The sequence below is a fragment of the Takifugu flavidus genome, chromosome 22, assembly GCF_003711565.1.
Source record: "Takifugu flavidus isolate HTHZ2018 chromosome 22, ASM371156v2, whole genome shotgun sequence".
Taxonomy (NCBI): domain Eukaryota; kingdom Metazoa; phylum Chordata; class Actinopteri; order Tetraodontiformes; family Tetraodontidae; genus Takifugu; species Takifugu flavidus.
In genome coordinates this window covers 8,936,290-8,955,874 of record NC_079541.1, presented here as the reverse complement: position 1 = coordinate 8,955,874, position 19,585 = coordinate 8,936,290, and the positions used below count along the sequence as shown (strand labels likewise).

Sequence of the window (19,585 nt, the reverse complement as noted above, 5' to 3'; positions counted from 1 at the left end):
CTTCATAATGTAGTCATGTCATGTCTTTAATGTTCGGGTTATTCCTCCTCCAATTAGGAGCTTCGAAGGTATCCTCTTCAAGAGGGGGGCTTTGTTGAAACCATGGAAACCACGGTTGTTTGTTTTAGACAAGACTAAACATCAGGTCAGTGCTTGAACATTGCAAGCATTTAATCTGAATCATTCTATAGATTAATGAGTGTGTGTGGGTGTGTGTCTTCAGCTGAGATATTATGAGAGCAGGCAGGACAAGGAGTGTAAAGGTATGATCGAGTTGGCTGAGGTGGAGTCGGTGATCCCTGGAACGCCCACCATTGGGGCGCCCAAGAACATAGAGGAGAAAGCCTTCTTTGATGTGAGTTCATCAGCACAGATGCAAACCGGTGCCAGGATCCAATTTACATTGGAGCAACATTTCAGAATAGAGCTGCTTTATTTGGCTCCGAATCAAATGATTATCGTAAAGGAAAAGGCGTTTCTTTTCATCTGAATGATGCTTTCATACGTCACATTTACCAAATAAAATTGTAAATAACTCGTCCGACATCCACCAGCTCTGCTGCCGATGCGTCAGATTCGTGTGATGATCTAAAGCTAATATGATAAAGCTAAAGAAACGTATTGACTTGAGATTAAACTCAATAAGAACTGAAATATTTCCAGGGCTTTCTGAACAGTACCAGACCACATCACATTTTTTTTTGCCAGCTCCAGCAATTTCATTACATACAGCTGCATAAATGCCCTATTTTTGGAAACACATCAGTAGATCATTTGAATACTTTGTGTTGTTGCCCGATGTGCGTTTGTTTTCATGTATTTTAGTTCTGATCATAATTGCTGTGGATCAATGACTCAATCTCCTTTCACCCTCAGCTCAAGACGACCAAACGGGTGTACAATTTCTGTGCTCAGGACAGCACCAACGCTCAGCTGTGGATGGACAATATTCAGAGTTGCCTGTCGGACGCGTAGAATCCAAACCGTGACTGAATGAACAGAGGACACGTCTGCTGTCCCAGGAGAAAGGAAAGGGGCCTTTCAGCAATGAACGCTCTGTTCATTTCAACAGTGTTAAACTAATAACCTTTTGTCAAAATATTTCAGTGTTTTTGTAAGAAAAAAATAAGAAAAAGGCCAAAAAAAAAAGCACCAGGAGAACCACTCGCTCTTGTCTGATGAGCTACAGCAGGTCGCCGCCCCACCCTCACCACTCTAACCGTGCGCTAGATGTGTGCAAGAAAGCATGCATATTACAGAAATGTGTCCTGCAGCTCCAGCATGAAAAGTGTTCCAGACCTCCACCTGCAGCGTCCAAGTGGCGCGCGCTTCCTGTTAACCACACCCCCCTTTAACTGTCAACAGGGAGGAATGAAGGAGGGGCGACAGTCGACACATCCGATGGACCAAAGTAGCGGACACACACTTGCTCATCACAGCTTACTCTTCATTACAAACCGCAATGATAACGGAGGGAAAAGATCCCGGCTCGTGAGGGATGTCCCTCATCTCCGATTCTTCTCAAATTTGCTCCATTAAGGCTCAACGAAATACTGTGACGGACTGAAAGCAAGCGCAGATCAAGCACGTTGGCTAACTTTCACCGAGAGTGTTTACAAAGTCGATTAGCCCTTCACCCCTTTACTTGGGTTTTTATGAAGCAGTCACTCCACGATCAACATTCCAATTTTTAAGGGAAGCCAAAGGAAGCAGGAGGGATTTGTTTAAGAGCATTCTCTTGGAGTCCAAGGAGATTCCGAGAAGGGAGAGAAACGATCGTATGCATTGGAGGAACGGTAGTTTTACAGATGTTTGACACACCTGGATGTCAGTTAAAGGAAAATTCCGCTGCTTTTCACTATTTTAACATCTAAGAGCCATAAATCGCTGAATACAGGTAATAGAAAACATTTCTTTCTGACTAGAAGGAAACATCAGTTGTACTCATAGCAATCATTCAACAGGAGCAAGTTTCTTTTTTGCTAATTGCTTCTTGACAATGAGATGAGACGGCGTCTCAGAGCACACTTTTCTTTTAACTCCATCCAGCGGCTACGTCTGTGTCAACCATCGAGCCACTTCTTTTTAATAAATGTAAATGTAAACCACCCCCCTACCACCATCACCGCCTCCCAATACACACATGCACGCATCACTCTGACACAAACCCTTATGTAATATGTTCTACTGCTGTCTTTGTCAAACATTAATTTTGAAATTGTAGATTCTATTGTGTCCAATAACTACTTGTATATACTCCAGATTTGTATGTATCGTTTATGTTAGTAATTTATTTAACTTCTCAATAAGAAAGTTCCTCAAACACCTCTTTTTAAATTAGGAATCCAATGTGCCATTTGTTAATTTCTGTATTAATTTGACTAATGCTTAATTCTTTTTTTTTTTTTTTTGATAAAGTACAAGTAAACCCTCAATGTTGTCTTTTTCCTCGTCTTTTTAAAAAAAAACAAATTAAATACCAACCATTACTGCGTGGAAGAGCCTCGGTGCCGATATTTAAAGGCGGATCAAATTTTACCACGTTGTTCTGGATGAAGATTACAGTCACAACAATCAACTTTAAACACTCACGGTCTCCTTGGTGCCGTGTCCCGTCGTCTGCCTAAATGTTACGAGCCCAGTGTTCGTAATGAAGCTGCATATGTACTAATGTAACATACTAACATGAACATATACATTTAAAATAGCATTTTTTGGTGTCATGTATGTTTTTGAGAGCCAGGCTCAATATTTTGATTCCATTAGGCAGCAGGTTGATACACCCTACTGAAAAACAAATATAGACATTAAAATTGCGTATGATGTTTTTAGTAATTATTTAAAAAAATAAATCTGTCATTAAGTAGGTGGTGAGTAAAATAATGAGGCAACAGTGAGAACACTACCGACGCTGTGTTGTGACTGCAGTCGACATCCAGTCAGCTTGTTTTATTAGGATTTCTGTGGCTACTTTTCAGACATAAAGGCTAACATATTTTATGAATCTTTTTTACTGTATTTTGTTTATTTTGTTTTTTTTCTAGGACCGTGTCTCTGAGCCCAGTTGTTTTCAATCATGTCAATTTAGTTTTGAAGAGTCCAAATAAAAATTGTGGGTTTAAGTCTTTGTGTGTTATGTTAACATTTCCAACACACAGTTGGATGACATTTAACATATGTGGAGGAAAACTGCCTATCAATTAGCATCCAAAATGCTAATGCTATTGCTGTGGCTGCTGGTTCATTTTGCTTGCAGTTAGCATGGAAGAGACGTGCGTTCAGTTCTGCTAACCTGTTGAATCTATCTTTGTCACCTCAAATTACTCATTATGTAAATGAATACATAGCAAATTTATCTTTACAGTTAATTACAAAACTTCTTTCCATTCCCAGAATAGACCTTTCCATGACAACTCTACTCTCACTGATATTTTTAATATCATTTAGTTGTATATTCATGCTATAATTATGAATCTCGTTTATTCTCGTCATTTCACACTCACACACACACACACCACACACACACACACACACACACACTTCTTCCAGGACTCAACTTGAATTTCTAAGCACATCACATCACCATCATGAAGACAAACCTGGTTCTTTGCAGCATTGGAGAGACAACATGGGAACATTTTTCATATTAATGTGGCCAACCAGACACTTTTAATTTCTTTTTTTTTTTTAAACAATGATCATACAACCTGAACGCTGTCAAATATTTCATGGACGCAAAACAGGCCTGGAGCTCTGCAGAATTTATATCTGCCCTGTTTACAACCGTGCTGCTCAGAAAGGAGGAATAAAATGAAACACTTTAAAAAAAAGAAAAAAATAAAGTAAAGAAAGCATCATTCCAGATGCTCCTGCCCTCAGAGGAAGTGCTTATCGGACAGAAAAATGCAGATATCATTTGTGATTAGGTAGATAACGTTTGGTTGATTTAGGAGGAATAGCAATAACAAAGTTAAAGGTCATCACAATCAGAAGGTAGCTCACTAGCTAGGTCAACAGAGAACCAATTATACATGCACTAGAAATGAAGAAAGAAAAATTCAAACTAATTTCGACACAAATTCATATCCAGATTTGTTTGCCCAAGTCAATAGAACACAACTGTCTTTAGATTGAAAATCAAAAGATATATGCTGAATTTCATTTTAAATAAAATGGCTACTTGACATTATTGCACATGAGCAAAAGACGGTAATACTATTAGAGCTCTTTTCCGACGACCTCCCGACACTTTAAAACATTCATGGCAATGTGTGGCAACCCGAGATGTAATTGAAGGGGGGGAGGGAAAAAAAAGCATAAACGATGGATGACAAATATGCATGAGAAAAGATGAGAGCGCTAGCAGAGATGAGGGGTGGGCATGTTGTGCTAAAATGTACAGTAAGTGGCTGCATAAGTGCTTTTTCTTAAGCTTGAAGAAGAAGAGGAAGGGTATTTATTGTAAAGGCAGCCTGTAAAAATCTGCCTGTGCTATCCATTCTGCAATGTGACGTCTAATCCCAAATAACAGGATTCCAACAGCTTTGAACAAGTAGAGAGAAATCTTTCAGTTTTAGGACATAAAAAAATAATGATGGTGTTGCCTCTCAGATTCGGTTGTTGCTACATTAAAACTGCACAAATGTGCAACATTGGGTGGGGGTGGGGGGGGACGCTTTGAAGATGATTCCTCTACACCGCGTTCAGTCTGTTGGATTTCTTGAGTTTGCTTTTTCCCATTTCCTGCCGCTTCAGTTCTGTTGTTGATTGGCATTGTCCGGGTCCAATAACACGGCAGAATGCTTCTATAAAAACAGTGGAGCTGCAGTGAGGTTCTTTAAGAATCACTCTCGAGGACGCAGGACGTCTGCAGAGCTGAAACCAGCGGGTTCGACTGGCTCTCACACCGGCCCGTTCACTGACACCTCCTGTGCTGCTGCGGGTTCTTCTCTGTCAGAACAAAAAAGCAAAATAACACAATAAAACTCATCTGCAAAAGCTTCTCAGGTCAGACAAAAAGGCTCCGAATGAGGTTACTTTCGCCTTCGCATCAACCTGGTCGATGTGATGAAGACAGAGGGGTGAAACGGGTCCTTTTTTCCAGGGAGAAACAATCAAACCAGCGACAGTAGTTCCTTACTTGTTGACGGTCTTTGAGGCTGTGGGGGAATCTCCGGCGGGTGACTCCCGCTGCTCTGGAACGTCGGGAGGATCTGACAGCAGGAGCTTTTCCAGAGAGACCGGACTCTCCTCGCTGCACACACAACACAGTCAATGGATAAAGCAGTAAAAAAAAAGAGTCGGGAGAGCTCGGAATAAAGGGAGCGTCGTCACATTCGTAAGAAATGTAAGAAAAAAAACCGAGTCTGTCATTAAACTCAACCTGGTAGTTAGGGGTCAAATATAGCTGCTTCGCCGGCTCGCGGCACTTTTACGCGCTTCTGCAGCTCCGACTGCTCCGCAGAAGTCGGGAAAATAATGGACTCGCCTTTTGAGGTGATCTGGCTTGTTCCCAGGCACGCAAGTTGAAATGGGATCGGGAGGACCGCTTGTGGTTTTATCGTCTTCCTCGCTGTCGGAGCCGCCCGAGGAGCTGCTGTCGGAGGCCACCAGAGGGACGCTTCTCTTTGCGTCGGACGCCGCGTCTGTTGACGACATCACGCTCTTACAACAAAAAAGGCCGCCGGCATCTTTGAGCATCTTTGAGGCTTCCTCGACACTCACTGCTCTCGGCGTGGTTTTGATTGGCTTGTTTGCTTGGGCCGCTGCTGCCCGAGTCCACAGGAGAACTGCACCTGGGCCCGGTATCTGTACTGGAACAGGGAACAGTTGGCATATTTTAGGGCTGAAACAGCTCGATGGCTCCTGACGACAGATTAACATCTCCACTGTCCATCACAGTCCTTCCTGGGAACTTTACAGGGCCTAACTGAGTCCCCGCGCCACCATCGGGGGGCTTCAGAGGAGAGAAGAACATGTTCTACCAAGTTATCACCAGTATTTACAACAAATTGCTGCCTCTTACCTTTGAGATTTATGTGGTTTTCTAGCCTCTTACTCTTATTTTACTACCAAATATAGTGTTTTGACTGTGGTATTTTATTGAGGTAACACAAACAACACTTGTTTGTTGTTCGTTGCTTGTACAGTGGGACCTCTACTTACGAACGTCTCTACGTGCGGAATTTTCAGGTTACGACACGTCTCAACGGGAAAATATTTCCTCTTGTTATGAAAGAAATTTCAGGATACGAAAGGCAAAAATACGCTACCGCTGCTAATCGCAGCTCGCGGAGTTTAGCGAACGCAAACATGCTTGTAGCAGCTCTGCCATTGGCTATCGCTTAGCATCGTCCTGTCATCCCATTGGCTAGGAGGGACGTCAATCTGTACATGTTTGTGTGTATCCCAGCGTCGTCTTCGTTTAACTTTTATTCGCTATGGACCCCAGGAAAGTGATGGAGAAAAGAGAAAAAGAAGAAAAGAAGAAGAGAGGTTTTTTGTCCATACAAACGAAGCAAGAAATAATAGAAAAGCATGAAAAAGGGATGTGTTTGGTTGATGTCGCCAAAGAATATGGCCGTTAACGGCGATTTATTGTGAGTGTTCATACGTTTGTCCATTAGATGGCGGTGTTACCACAAATGTTAACATTCGTTGCTAGTAATGACGGCTAATGTGAGATTAGCCTGGAATAAAGTTCATTTTGTTCCTGGAGAAGCCTTGCACTGAATTCCTACGTTTATTGTGCGGTAATCTAATTGTAACATGTATTTGTTACATGTTTTGATGCATTTTTATGATTTATAAAAAAACATTATGTCCGAATTATTGGGGGCTTGGAACGGATTAGGGCATTTACATGGAAAACGCGTCTCTACTTACGTAATTTTCAGGTTACGAAACAACTTCCGGAACCAATTAAATTCGTAAGTAGAGGTCCCGCTGTATTGTCCAATCAATACGATGATGGCAGAATTCGCCTGCCGCATAAAAGTTGCCTGGGAACTGTTGGGCCTCGTTATGGGTTTATGCTAGCGCCGCTATTCCCTCGTCTGCTCGTAAAAATTGCAACTTTGCAGAGGGGGCACAGACCAAGGGAGCAGTAATTGGGTCGCCAAACTACCCCTACATCATTTCCAGGCCTCAACTTTATCCGATGCAGGTCGTGCCGCCCATATTTGCATCCTTCCGTGCTATTTTCCCCAGATATAGGGCCTCCTCGTCCACAGGACAATCATATTCAACTCCCCGATATTCCGTATTGAACATCCATTGTGTTTTAACTAGGCTGATCGGATGGAGGAATATACAGAATTCGGCGGCCGACGGTGGTTCTTCTCACCCAGAGAAAGGCCCAAACTGAGTGAAATTGGCCCAGCCAGTTTCCTGCATCTGCGCGTCGCTCCCTGGAGCGACCCACCCTGCGAGGGTCTGGGACCCCGCGTTCTCTCTGCAATCCCTGAAGTTTGCTGTCCAGCCAGGCCCTGGAATCCAAACGATGATAACGTTTGACACCACATGCATTTGACCGGGTTTATTGACGGAGCAGCTTCTCTCTCTACCTGTATCCGACGCGTTTTGCCGATGGTCGTCATCTTCATCAGACTCAGCCCCCTGTTCCTGATCCCTCCTGCCGTTCTCCATGCTGCTCCTGGAGCTTCCTTCTGAAGTCTGAGTTACCCCAAACCTGCGTGTTGAAGAAATATCAAGCTACCGATCCCAACTTGAGCCGCACGCGCCTCTCTCTCCTACCTTGTTCGGGATTTCGATTGAGTTGCATAGTTCATCTCTTTCTCCTCCCAAATGTCCTCTTCTTCCTCAACATCATCAAACTGTTGTATCCTCTCTTTACAGCAGGCTTCAAAGGCAGCGGCATTGGCCTGGAAATCAGCACCTCAGTGATTAACACAAGCTAGCTTTTTTTAAAAAAAAACATTTTTTATACCTGTAAACTTACACTGTTATCGTCAGCATCTAGATTGAAGTTTATCTCGGCGATTCTGTCAAATGTGGCACTGGGGAGAGAAATGATGATGAAATAACCAGATCAATTCGATGGATTTAACTGTGAAAAATGGACTTCTGTGACTCACTTAATATTTTCGTCATGCTCGCTGAACTCCTCGTCATTGAAACCAAACTGATCCACAAAGTTGGCAGTCATCTGTTGGATCTGGTAATCGGAGAAAGCCTGGGGTGGGAAGAAAAGGACGGTCAACATCTCTGCTCACGGAGGCATTTCAGGAGCATCGATCATTGTCTGCATGTTTGCTACCTGCTGGAGAGACAGGTCATTGGGGAAGGGGCTCTCTATGTCGTCATCCTCACTGGAGGAGTGCATGTTGTGGGTGCTGACCTGCAAAATACCGACAGTTGAAAAGGCTTTTAAACAGAGGTTTGGTAATGGCTTTTTAATGAAAAGAACTGCAGTTTTTGTCATCCTTTCTGACTTTTGGTTTTATATTTAAAATGACAAATATAGCTGTATGCTGGCCTGTTGACCTCTGACCCAGCCGACCCACTCCACTCTTATACCAGCAGCTTGATTTATTAATGTATTTCTATGATCTCTGCCTATTCTCTCCTCTCCTCTCCTCTACCTGTCCTCCCTCCTCTCCTCTCCTCCCCTCTCCTCTACCTGTCCTCCCTCCTCTCCTCTCCTCTACCTGTCCTCCCTCCTCTCCCTCCTCTCCTCTACCGTCCTCCCTCCTCTCCTCTCCTCTCCTCCCCTCTCCTCTACCTGTCCTCCCTCCTCTCCTCTCCTCTCCTCTCCTCTACTTGTCCTCCCTCCTCTCCTCTCCTTGTCCTCCTTCCTCTCCTCTCCTCTCCCTGTCCTCCCTCCTCTCCTCTCCTCTCCTCTCCCTGTCCTCCCTCCTCTCCTCTCCTCTCCTCCCCTCTCCTCTACTTTTCCTCCCTCCTCTCCTTTCCTCCCTCCTCTCCTCTCCTCTCCCCTCCTGTCTCCCTCCTCTCCTCTCCTCTCCTCTACCTTCTCCTCCTCTCCTCTCCTCTCCTCCTTTCCTCCCTCTCTCCTCTCCTCTCCTCTCCTCTCCTCTCCTCTCCTCTCCTCTCCTCCCTCCTCCTCCCTCTCTCCTCCTCCTCCTCTCCTCTCCTCTCCTCTCTCCTCCTCCTCTCCTCTCCTCTCCTCTCCTCTAGTCTCCTCTCCTCTCCTCACTCTCTCTCCCCCCAGTCATCATCATCATGCTTGGGGGGGTCAGACCCTGGGATTCTGGAAAGCGCCTAGAAGCAATTTAGGTTGTAACAGACGCTATATAAAAACAGATGGATTTGATTTGAAATCAAATAAAAATGTCTGAATGTGCACAGTGATACTGATGCTGACATTACTAATCAAACATCTCTGAGGGATAAGAAAAGGACAGATCAGCGAGGTTCCTGCTGCGGAAGGATCTCTCACCAGTTCTACCGTGTTCCTCCTGTTGGTCTCTCTTAGGGTCTCCTCTACAAAGCTTTCCCAGCGACCCCTGCAGTCTTCTGGAAGTTCTGAAATGGCGAGATTTGATATCATCAACGTCCATATGCCCACTGGTTCGTCTGGTATCACAAATAAGTAAAGAAAAGATAGCCCAGGTATTTTGTGGGTAATTGTTATCTGTTAACTCTAAATCCTTCTGCATTTGTCTGTTCCTTCAAACATTGGCTGTCCTATGAATATCCTAAAAACAATACTGTGTGCTTATCAATCTGAAATCTCAGCTGCCTTAAGGGAAGAAAGACCTTAGCACCAATTCAAGACGAGTAAATACCTTTGATTAAGTCGGCGATCTGGGCCTGAACAGGTCCTTTCTCCAGGTTGTGGACCACCATGTTGGCGATTCTGGTGAGGTGACCCATGTTGCCTCTCCTGGTGCCCCCTTCAGCTCTAAGTTTGACAAGTTTACGCCTTGTTATTATATGCATATGTATTTGGCCGCTCGGCACAAAGCTTTCTGGAGATCTGTTCGGCGATATCAGATCGGACAGTATTTTACGTTTCGTATCATTTGTAGGATTGTCTGTAATGTCTGACACCAAGGATCAGATCAATGGGGCCATTGGGGGGGGGCATTGTTGTCCTGGTCATCTACAGTGGAAGGATCCTGTTTTATCTGTCTCGTTTACTCAGAAGTTTTACTGCACCGACATGTTTGTTTGATACTGACGATGTTGCTAGCTCATGATTCCAAAAACTTTAGAGTCCATCATATGCTCACACACACACGATATAAAAACCACAAATATGTAAAACACACAGTTAAACCACATGTCATCATGTGTGTTTTTTTAAACACAAACATGTGTTGTTGTTTTTCCCCAATGTCACTGTGGCGACTACTGTCCATCACGTAGTGACATAACGTTTTTTTTTTTAATCTTGAATACAACGGATAAAAACAAATGCTAAGTAATTCAATTACAGTAAGTTAATTGGTTCCCATTATTTTTGTCTTGTTATTTTTTTTGTCTTGATCGAACCTTGGCCAGTGTTAAATATTTATGTAGTGGATTTTTTTAAATTTATTGATCGTGTCTTAACATTAATGAATGAATGAAGGAATAAATCAATGAAATCCCTCTATAGGTCATTGGCCTTTAACCTTTTCATCTCAGTCAGTTTGTGCAGAAAATTGTCAAACATTGGCAAAAAAGGCTTAAGAATTCATGTTTAGATGCTCAGTAAACAGTACACAAGTGTAAATAGTAAATAAAAGTGAATTAAATATATTGCTCCCTCACGTGATCGGATTCAAACCCATCATTTGTTTATTTAAACCTACTAATCGGCCCAAAAATTCCTGCTCTTGTAAAGCGACTGATCACAACATTCTCAGGCTTGCAGTGGAAAATCAATACAGCTGTATTTGAGGTAGCAAATAAATTAGGAACAGAGCAAAATGAGTGTTGTCACAACTATCCTTTCAATGTAAGAATCTTCTTACTGTATTTTATCATTTTCTTCCCAGGCATCCAGGATCTTCTGCACCAGCATGCACTTCTGGAAAAGCTGAACAGAAACAAGACAGGGAAGTGAGGGCGGAAACAGATGAAGAACAGCATCAAAGCTGTGGCAGAAACGTCCTGCTCGTCGCTTACATGTGCCACAAGGGCTTTGTGGATGGAAGTCTGTAGGTCTCTGTTTTGCTCCACCACCTCCCCCTGCACAACAGGGCTGGAGATGGCAGGATTCCCATCGAGATTCTGGAGGCCTGAACTCGGCCGCTCTTCTGAAGTAGGATGATTCAGGATGGCTGACACGCAAATCTCCACTTGGAAGTGCAAAAAATTATTCCAGGAGTATTTAAAGAACAAATCCTGCCAGAGAGAAAAAGTTAGTGACATATCCCTGAAATGGACATGAGTAGAAATTACTTTGAACATTCAACAATCAAAGTAACTGTATTTTGTTCACATTTTTTACTTGACTTTATTTTAAATCACATTACTTCCATAAAGAACTAAAAACCCCACTAAATTCGACTATTCTGCCAGAGACAAACTTGAAGGGAAAAAAGAAAGCTAGGCTAATATGTCCGGTGTGATTTGTTTGCACCAGAAAAGAGCACCATCTGATAAAAAAGGGCATTGAACATGCATGAAGCATGTAGAGGTATGTCAAATAAGGCTCTTACTGCCATTTTCACACCTTGATCAGATTTGGTAAAAAGCCTGCAAGGCCATAGACAGCAGCTGTTTGCTAGAACTATCATTTAGTTTGACTGTTAGTGAATGTAAATTAAGCCACATTTGCTGTCCTCTGCTTAGGTTCTTCATGTTTTAAATAAACACGAGTATGAAATACTAAACCTTCTATATTAAAAATATTTCTATATTAAAACACTAAACCTTTTGTCTGTGTAGATTCTCAATCATCCAGGTCATCGTTATGGATACTAAAACTTTTCTTAAAGGGGTGTAATATAAAATCATCAAATAAACCCAGAGTCAAGCAATCTTTAGCCTACCAGTAATGCATCAATGGTGGATAGATTGCAGAGCTCCTGGCAAATACTGGGATCACTGGTCTGCAGCAAAGCGGCCACTAGTCGGGCCACATGAAGGCGGGCGTTCCCGAGTGGTTGCTCGAGAATGCCAACGGTTGTCAATATTGCACTTTTCTGAGGAGAGAGATGACATTGTCTCCACATATTAAAACTTAAAAATAAGTCAAATAATAGAACAATTTTTTCCCCACTCAAATTAATGAGGTGGTCAATGAAGAATTAAGGAGCTCTATTTATGTTAGCATTTAAAACTACAATTTGGGTATTAGACACCAATTCCTTCAATATGAACAAACTGTTATATTTCTGGAATATACACGGGAATAATAGATAACTGTCCTCACGGCTGCAGTTGAGGAGGCCGGAAGAGATTTGCCCAGAGGAAGAAGACAAGCATCTACTAAGGTTCGCATGCAAAAAGTTGTAACTCACAATGTGGAGAAACTTTTTAAAAATTCACTGAAAAAAGCAGCGTTTGAAAACCTCAGTCTCAAATTAGGAGCTGAGTCAGACAATGTCCTGAGCATGTCCTCCCACTTCGAGGGGGGGGTGTACAGTCACCACTTCAAGAAAGGTAGGGCTACAATAGTGGAACTACTTACATACTAGGCTAAAACTAAAGACAAACATCAGTCTGTTATGTTACAGGAAACAGAGCTAACTGCGATATCACTGCACAGTATGTGGTGGCTCACACAAGACTTTTGAATACTACCTTTCTGTCATTTCCAATTTCTGTTCTCTAATTCCTGCCCCATCTGAATTTTGTACATCCCCGAAATCACGGGACAGCAAACCACCTATTATTATAAATTCAGTCTTGGTTTCATGCATACTGTGTAGCCTTCACACTCTTGATCAAATCTTGTAAATCAATGCTAAATGAGAAAATGGAAGGAAATGGATGCTTATTTGTCTAATTATTTCTCATTTATTTCAGATTTCTCCATCTTTACCTTGGGGGGATCCAAAAGAAGTTGCTGGAAGTCCTTTAAATGGGGCTCAATGGCATTTAAAATACTGCTGTTGACAGTGTAAGACCTTTCGTAACCCTGAGAATATAGATCCATAAGCCCTTCCAACCTGAAAACACACAGGGGGAAGAAGCTCAAATTTAGCTTTTATTTTCTATTTAGTTTAACCCAGGGGTGTCCAAACTTTTTGCAAAGAGGGCCAGATTTGATAACGTGAAGATGCCCGGGGGCCAGTAGATCCTTCTGATGTTTTTTTAACCAGAAAAGTTACATGCAAATGTACACTATTATAAAACAATTTTCTTTGTCACAATTCTCTTTATTTTTCAAATGGCAGTGTAACCAAATATAAGCCACTCAGGCAGACGTGAACAACTCTAAAAACACAATTCTGCCTTTAATTCATATCTGGAGAGTCAGATAACATTGAACACTGAACTGTATGGAATACCTTAAATTTCCATGAGTTTGATAAATGTAATGCAAAGTTGTCTGTTATCATTCGAGTTTAAAACAAGTAAATTTTGCTCTTGTCTTTTACAAGATCTACAAGAAAGGAGGAATTACATTTTAGTGATTTATTTATTCTGTTAGTGCCAGTGGGCCATAAACAATACATTGAATGACTGAAGTTGCGGCCGTATGAAATCTTATCGCGGGCCGTGATTGGCCCCCGGGCCGGACTTTGGACATGCTTGGTTTAACCCTTTTAGACCTACTACGCAATAAGCCCACCCGGAGCATATCTTACATTTTATATGATGTAGCTCCATATTTACCAAGTGTACGCTTACCAAACTAAATAAAAAGTAAAATTTAACACACAAGAAAATGAAAATTGTTTTTTATTTTACAACTAATTTCACGTAGATACAGATATGTTACAGCCGTATCCCTCCGAAAAGTTCTAGAAACCTATATAAAAAGGAAAAATGTATCATATTCTCTCTCAACAATATTCTGTGCCTAAAATGCACCATTGTAACGGGTTGGACGGATGCCGTAAACTGAAGCCCCGCTTTCACCCGAAACATTAAAATGACCTCCAAAGCTTCGTGACCAGTCATTTCATCTAGTACCATATTGAGGGAAAAATATTTTGGCGGGCTTGAAGCAAGACTGATAATGGTAGAATTTCTTGTTCCCTTGATTTGTGGTGGGGTTTTTTAAGTATAAAGAATTACTTCCTGTGGCCACAACATCATGACATGTATTAGTGCTGTGAACACCGAAGTACACAAAGTCAACACCCAAAGTCTGATTAGATTTTTATCATTTTAGTGCATCTGCAAAACTATCCACAGAAGAAAACAGCGCTCTGGGAATGTTGAATATGTGATTTGTAAGAGGAGTCATTCAATTTTTATATGCAAAAAGAATTGTCTTATTTGGTTGCATTTTTTTCTGCTAAAAGGATTCAATGTGGGGTTTTATTTCATTAATATTAATATTCATAATGAATCATTTACATCTGTTTTTGCTTAATATTGTAACTTGACACATTTATATTATGTTGTAATTTTATTTCTATTTTATTCTATATTTATGTATATATGCTTATAATGCTTATAATATGTCTATATTATATTATGTATATATTATATATATATGCTTATAATATATGTTGTATATATGCTAACGTTCTAATCTTATCTGTATTTATTTATTCTGTTTCTATACTTTGTATAGGTTGCTATTACAATTCAATTTCCCACGGGGATGAATAAAGTTCATCTTAATCTTAATATCTACATTTTAATTTACATCAAAATATCATTTAATCAAAAAGATCATGCACAATAGGGAACGGTTTCAGCCACCTAAATTATCAAAAGTATTCCCGTTTACTGTCAGCATTCCTGCTTAAAAAATAATAATCACAGAATAAAATAAATCAATTACTAAAAAGAATTGAGTGATGAAAAGCAGAAAAGGAGTTTAAACTATGATAACTGTGTTTAAACACCTACTAATTATCATTTAAATAATCTGAGTAGCAGAAACAGAATGTTAGGAATTTCTGAAGACTTAGATGGAATGTGGAAAAACTCACCCAGACCTTCTGATCTCCAGTAAGGTAAGTAGCACTTGAGTTCCATTAACGATGGAGGCCTCACTCCTCTTACCTTCAAACATGTTCTTGAGGAGTCCCGCTACACTCTCCTGCCTGAAATGCAGACAATTGCACGATTTAGAATCAAGCCAAATATCAATGGCACGTTAGAAATGCACTGACAAACACTTTACTACTACTTAGCATTAAATTTATCTGTTATGATTGTATAATAATACCAATATGCCAGTGCGACTCAATAAAGATCATTCTGGATCAATGATCTTGTACCCAATATCTGCTCTCAAACAGCACCGTTGATGTTTTCAACTGTAAAATGTGCAATAATTGTTCTCCGTCTTCAGAAAAAAAACCACTTTATCACAAAACAGATAAACAATGTTGCTGGGAACTTTGCTTGACCTCGAAGAACTATCCCTGCTTGTGTTACAGGAACATCCTGTTGAAATCTCACTGCGAGTTACGTATGTGTACGTTACTGGATGCTTTGATGATCTTAAGTTATTGAAATGGGTTCAAAAAGTCCAGAAAGTTCAAACGTACGACTCTAGTACTGCCAATAGTGGGTCAGCCTCCATATTCTCCTGCATCTGATTGGCCTGGTCTCGACTAAGGCGGATGATGTCACAAAGCGTTTGGGATGCATTTGATTGTCTCTAGAAGTGGCAAATTATTTAGAAATTAGCATCTTCAAATAAAATGTGCTGACAAATTTAATACCGGGCTCGATACACACTCACCTCCTCATCTTTACCAGTGTGGATGAGTTCTGAGAGCCGTTGTACCAACCTCTCTTCATTCAACCACTAACACAGAAATAAAATAAGGAACAAAGAAAGTCGTTTATGTATAACTTTAAAATATTACTTACAAGGAGGACCTCCTGCCTTAAGGAGGCAGGTTCAACACAGCTGATGAGGCGAAGCAGCAGGTCCATCATGGCAGAGGCATCAATATGCTTCAGCACGAGACTAATAAAACCTTCCTTTTTCTTTAGAAACGAAATCACCTGTAAAACAAAAGTCTCATCAACTCTAGTTGGAAACCCGAGATACATTGTATTGTTGAGAGTATTTATCAACCGACTATTGTTCTTTAAAAAAAGCAAAACTCTGGCCCAGGTCATGACTCTGACCTGTTCAACCAGTGTACCTGTTCAGTTTTCCTGGCAATGAGATTGCCTATAGTTTTACTGAAGAAGCTAGCCAGTAGAGGGTTGAGAGGCGGGTCCTGTTCCAGGAAGTGATAGAGCACCTCGAGCAAAGACTCATCCCCGCCCAGCTTATCATTTATAATTGCCACATCTGATGTCAGGAGCTCACAAGCGATGTTTGGAAACCTTGAGAGATGCAGACAAGCACAGGTGATAACATTTCTGAAATACCTGATTTCAGACTGAAAAAAAGGTTTGTCAGTTACGCTGAAAACTCACTTAAAGCGGCTTCTCTCCTCTATGTCAGTGGGAGGTTCTGTGGTGATCAAGTTGACGAGCTCCTGCATGCAGTGGTCCTGGGAAAGAAAGAAGAGCAATCGGCGGTTCTGAGCCTTGCACTCCTGCAGGACATCGTCCTCCTCCATCAGCTCTCTCAATGTCACATCCTCCTTGTCCAGCAGCTGATCTATGTGGGAGGTGGTGTGTAGGTCAAACTTCCAAAACATGGTGGCCTCCGAGATGTAGGACAGAGCCCTAAGTATGTGAAGAGCAAGGAGAAGAAGAAATGAGGGTATGACTTTAAATAACACCATTATAAAGAACAAATATAATACAAGTCCCTATTAACTCATTAACCAATAAAAATGCACTCACAATAAACACTAGTCAGCAGAAAAATAACCACTTTAAAATATTAATTTCCCATCAAGTTAAGCACTAATGATCTTGCTCTAATCAGAGCTGTTTATGTGGAAAGCCCATCAGATAATTTTCTGAAACGTATTAGAAGACGCGGTCATTTGTAAAACTAACCTTTTTGTAAATGAAGTTAATGTAGATACAAGCATGTTTATGTTTGAGAACTGATCTCAGCCTGCATTTGAATCCAAAACACACCTCTCGTGCTTGCAAAAATATTTATGCTATGTGAAAATAAAAGGGCAGCTTGGTCCATCTTGTGTGAAGTGTCATTTCAGTAGTAATATTATACATATTTACTACCTTATCATCCCTTCAGAAGTCTGAAATCTATTTAAATAAAATGTCACAGAATGACAGATTTACCGACATAAGTAACATAAGTGTTTAATAAGGTCGACGGGCTGTTTATTGTGGAAAAAGCTGAATAGTAAAATTAAATTATTTCAAAATAAAATGCTCATACACACCGACGGATGAAATGTGGATATATTTAATCAGACCTCCCAGACAGGAAGGCAGGCATTTGTGTTTGTGCAGACAACAGAGTGTGCAGTGAGGCCTGGCATTTATCAGCATGGGTCTCCTCCTAACACGCAGGCCTCTTTAGGAGATGAGACGTCGAGAAACTCAACATAACCTGGAACACAAATCAGCAAAGTATTTATTGCAGCACATCAACATTTTAGAGAGAAGACACCGTGTTAGCATGACCTCTTTTACTTGGCCGCACATGTTGCCAGCTAACGTCGAAAAGGTATATGATATCCAGTATCAATAAATGCATTTGCAAAACCAAACCGAATGTATTTATGATTCACAATCTCGTCTTAAATGTATTTTTGACTTTAGTGAGAATGCTACAGACACTGTGTATTTACTTCCTGTTGTTGCTGGGGCAGCTAATCCTATAAATTAATACTATTGGAAGAACAAAACAGTAGAAGCTTCGAGCTTCATCGGTGCTGACATTTCCAAGTTGTTAATACCGGTACATATCAACCATGGAAGTGAAACTGAAACTGGGAATCAAAGTGCTTCTCCTTTCTTTTCCCTTTCCCCCTGAGCAGGACTTTTGCCTGCACATTCAACAGCAGCAAAAGCGCTGTCCATCTGGCATACATTTACAGAGCACACAAGTACAATAATACCCCCCCCCCCCCCCCATGGTCCCCATGGACACTGAATGGGAGAGTAAATGCATGACTTTACATTTAAAATAGATCCCAGCAGTGCTGACCTCAACCCAACAGTCTGGTTGCATATATAAAATACGAAACAGGAGATGGTGTTATGACATGAATGGCATTTTAATGCATATATGAACGTCAACAAAATGGAAATCAAAGCAGAAGCACCTGAAAAGCTGTAACACCTGGTATCAAATCGTAATAAACACATATTCATCATCATGGGACTTCTTGCTAGATGCACCAACCCTAAGAGAGTTTTTACAAACTGAGCTGCAGTTCCTTTGGCAAGAAGTGCACATCAACTGACTTTGCAATAGGAGCTCAGATTTCTGTTTACTTCAACTCTAATAGAGACGGAGCTACAGACTTACTTTAGGCAGCAGAAACATACAGACTTTAAAGTTCATTTCAGCATCCACCACACATGACGTTGAGTGGTTTAAGCAGGTCGTAGCCATTTCAGACAGAAAGCAAACTGAATGGTTCCACCGTCCAGTTGTTTATTACCAACTAAACATACCTTGCTAACATTGCAAAAGAAAAACACTTGAAGTTTACAATAACCGAATCGAAGAATGCTTTGATTACGTGAGAGGTAACTTAACAATTCTGAACGACGTTAAGCGGTGATTTAACAGCACCAAGTTTTCGAGTTGAGAAGCCACTTAATATCAGCCAACTTCAAAGATAGCTCCTCCTTCCCCTGAACTAATTTGCACCTAAGCTAATTTGCTAACTAGCTATAGTATGGACCGATTCGAATGAGCGAAGTGAAATCGCTCTTTAAATTGCGTTCAACTTTGTCGATACGGTTGACGTTAGTGGAGTTCATGTAGGCTAAGCACTACAACTCATGGCCGTCTTTCCTTCCAAAAACTTGCCTTTTAATTGCAAGTCAGTGAGTATGGCTTCAGTCTTAGTGTGATTTCCGTAGGAGTTAAAACTTTACTAAAGCAGTCATTATTCATCCAACTATCGGCTACCCATGTTAGCTAACATACAGTAGCCTTCAGTGAATATTAATTTGTTTTGAAGGGTCATTCGGCGACAGAACAGGCTAGTTAGCTAGCTAAACTTACCTAACGTTGGTCGAATGTCTCTGTAGTCGATCAAATACACTGTTTCGTCTCATTAATGTCCACTCTTAATCAGTGTTAACGAATTGTATACAAATGTAGAGCGTATAATTTGTACTCACACACAAAGTAATTCAAACGCGGGGCTAAGTTTAGCATACAAAGCAGGAAAAACTCAGTCATATTTTTCGAATCAAAATGGCGACATGGTGGCGGGAGCGCGCAGCAGCGCCACACGGGAGGACGTGCACGTGCATTGACTTTGGCCAACGCATGGAACGCCTGAGCGCTACACGCTATTCACTGCGACAAATGCGTTTTCCTTTAAGTTTAAGTTAACCTTAACCAGTGATCAAAGGCCAAAAAATGTAATTCGATAGTCTATATAGTATAAACGGGGTAAAATACAATCCT

General features: G+C 41.2%; 2 protein-coding genes across 10 annotated transcripts in view; one reads left to right on the top strand and one right to left on the bottom strand.

Annotated features, from left to right (window-relative positions):
• Positions 1–3,122, top strand: part of sbf1 (SET binding factor 1) — a 43,573-nt gene extending 40,451 nt beyond the window's left edge. For all 8 annotated transcript variants that reach the window (XM_057022127.1, XM_057022126.1, XM_057022125.1 and 5 more), the window contains 3 exons: positions 58–145; positions 224–355; positions 877–3,122. In XM_057022127.1, coding sequence (XP_056878107.1) covers positions 58–145; positions 224–355; positions 877–975 — 319 coding nt within the window. In that variant the 3' untranslated portion in view covers positions 976–3,122. The remainder of the gene's footprint in view (positions 1–57; positions 146–223; positions 356–876) is intronic.
• A 515-nt stretch (positions 3,123–3,637) lies between these two features.
• Positions 3,638–19,431, bottom strand: ppp6r2a (protein phosphatase 6, regulatory subunit 2a). Of its 2 annotated transcripts, none has more exons than XM_057022128.1 (24): positions 19,175–19,431; positions 17,373–17,542; positions 16,483–16,737; positions 16,203–16,389; positions 15,922–16,059; positions 15,791–15,856; positions 15,594–15,706; positions 15,030–15,143; positions 12,959–13,085; positions 11,964–12,116; positions 11,095–11,313; positions 10,941–11,005; positions 9,768–9,883; positions 9,419–9,504; positions 8,279–8,359; positions 8,097–8,194; positions 7,961–8,018; positions 7,756–7,883; positions 7,566–7,690; positions 7,346–7,487; positions 5,725–5,813; positions 5,489–5,645; positions 5,141–5,254; positions 3,638–4,950 (listed from the first exon to the last, which is right to left on the bottom strand). In XM_057022128.1, exons 3-24 carry the CDS (start codon positions 16,707–16,709, stop codon positions 4,902–4,904), a joined length of 2,652 nt encoding a protein of 883 aa, XP_056878108.1. In that variant the 5' UTR covers positions 16,710–16,737; positions 17,373–17,542; positions 19,175–19,431; the 3' UTR covers positions 3,638–4,901. The 2 variants fall into 2 exon arrangements, with proteins under 2 accessions (XP_056878108.1, XP_056878109.1); XM_057022129.1 differs by having other exon boundaries at positions 19,294–19,428.
• Positions 19,432–19,585: the final 154 nt, after the last annotated feature.

Excerpts from the sequence above, each read along its gene's own strand:
- ppp6r2a (XM_057022128.1), bottom strand. The coding sequence starts at position 16,709 with ATGTTTTGGAAGTTTGACCTACACACCACCTCCCACATAGATCAGCTG. Across the intron at positions 5,814-7,345 it reads CAGTTTGGGCCTTTCTCTGG|TACAGATACCGGGCCCAGGT; the intron begins GTGAGAAGAACC and ends TCCCTGTTCCAG. Across the intron at positions 5,646-5,724 it reads TCAAAACCACGCCGAGAGCA|ACGCGGCGTCCGACGCAAAG; the intron begins GTGAGTGTCGAG and ends TGTCGTCAACAG.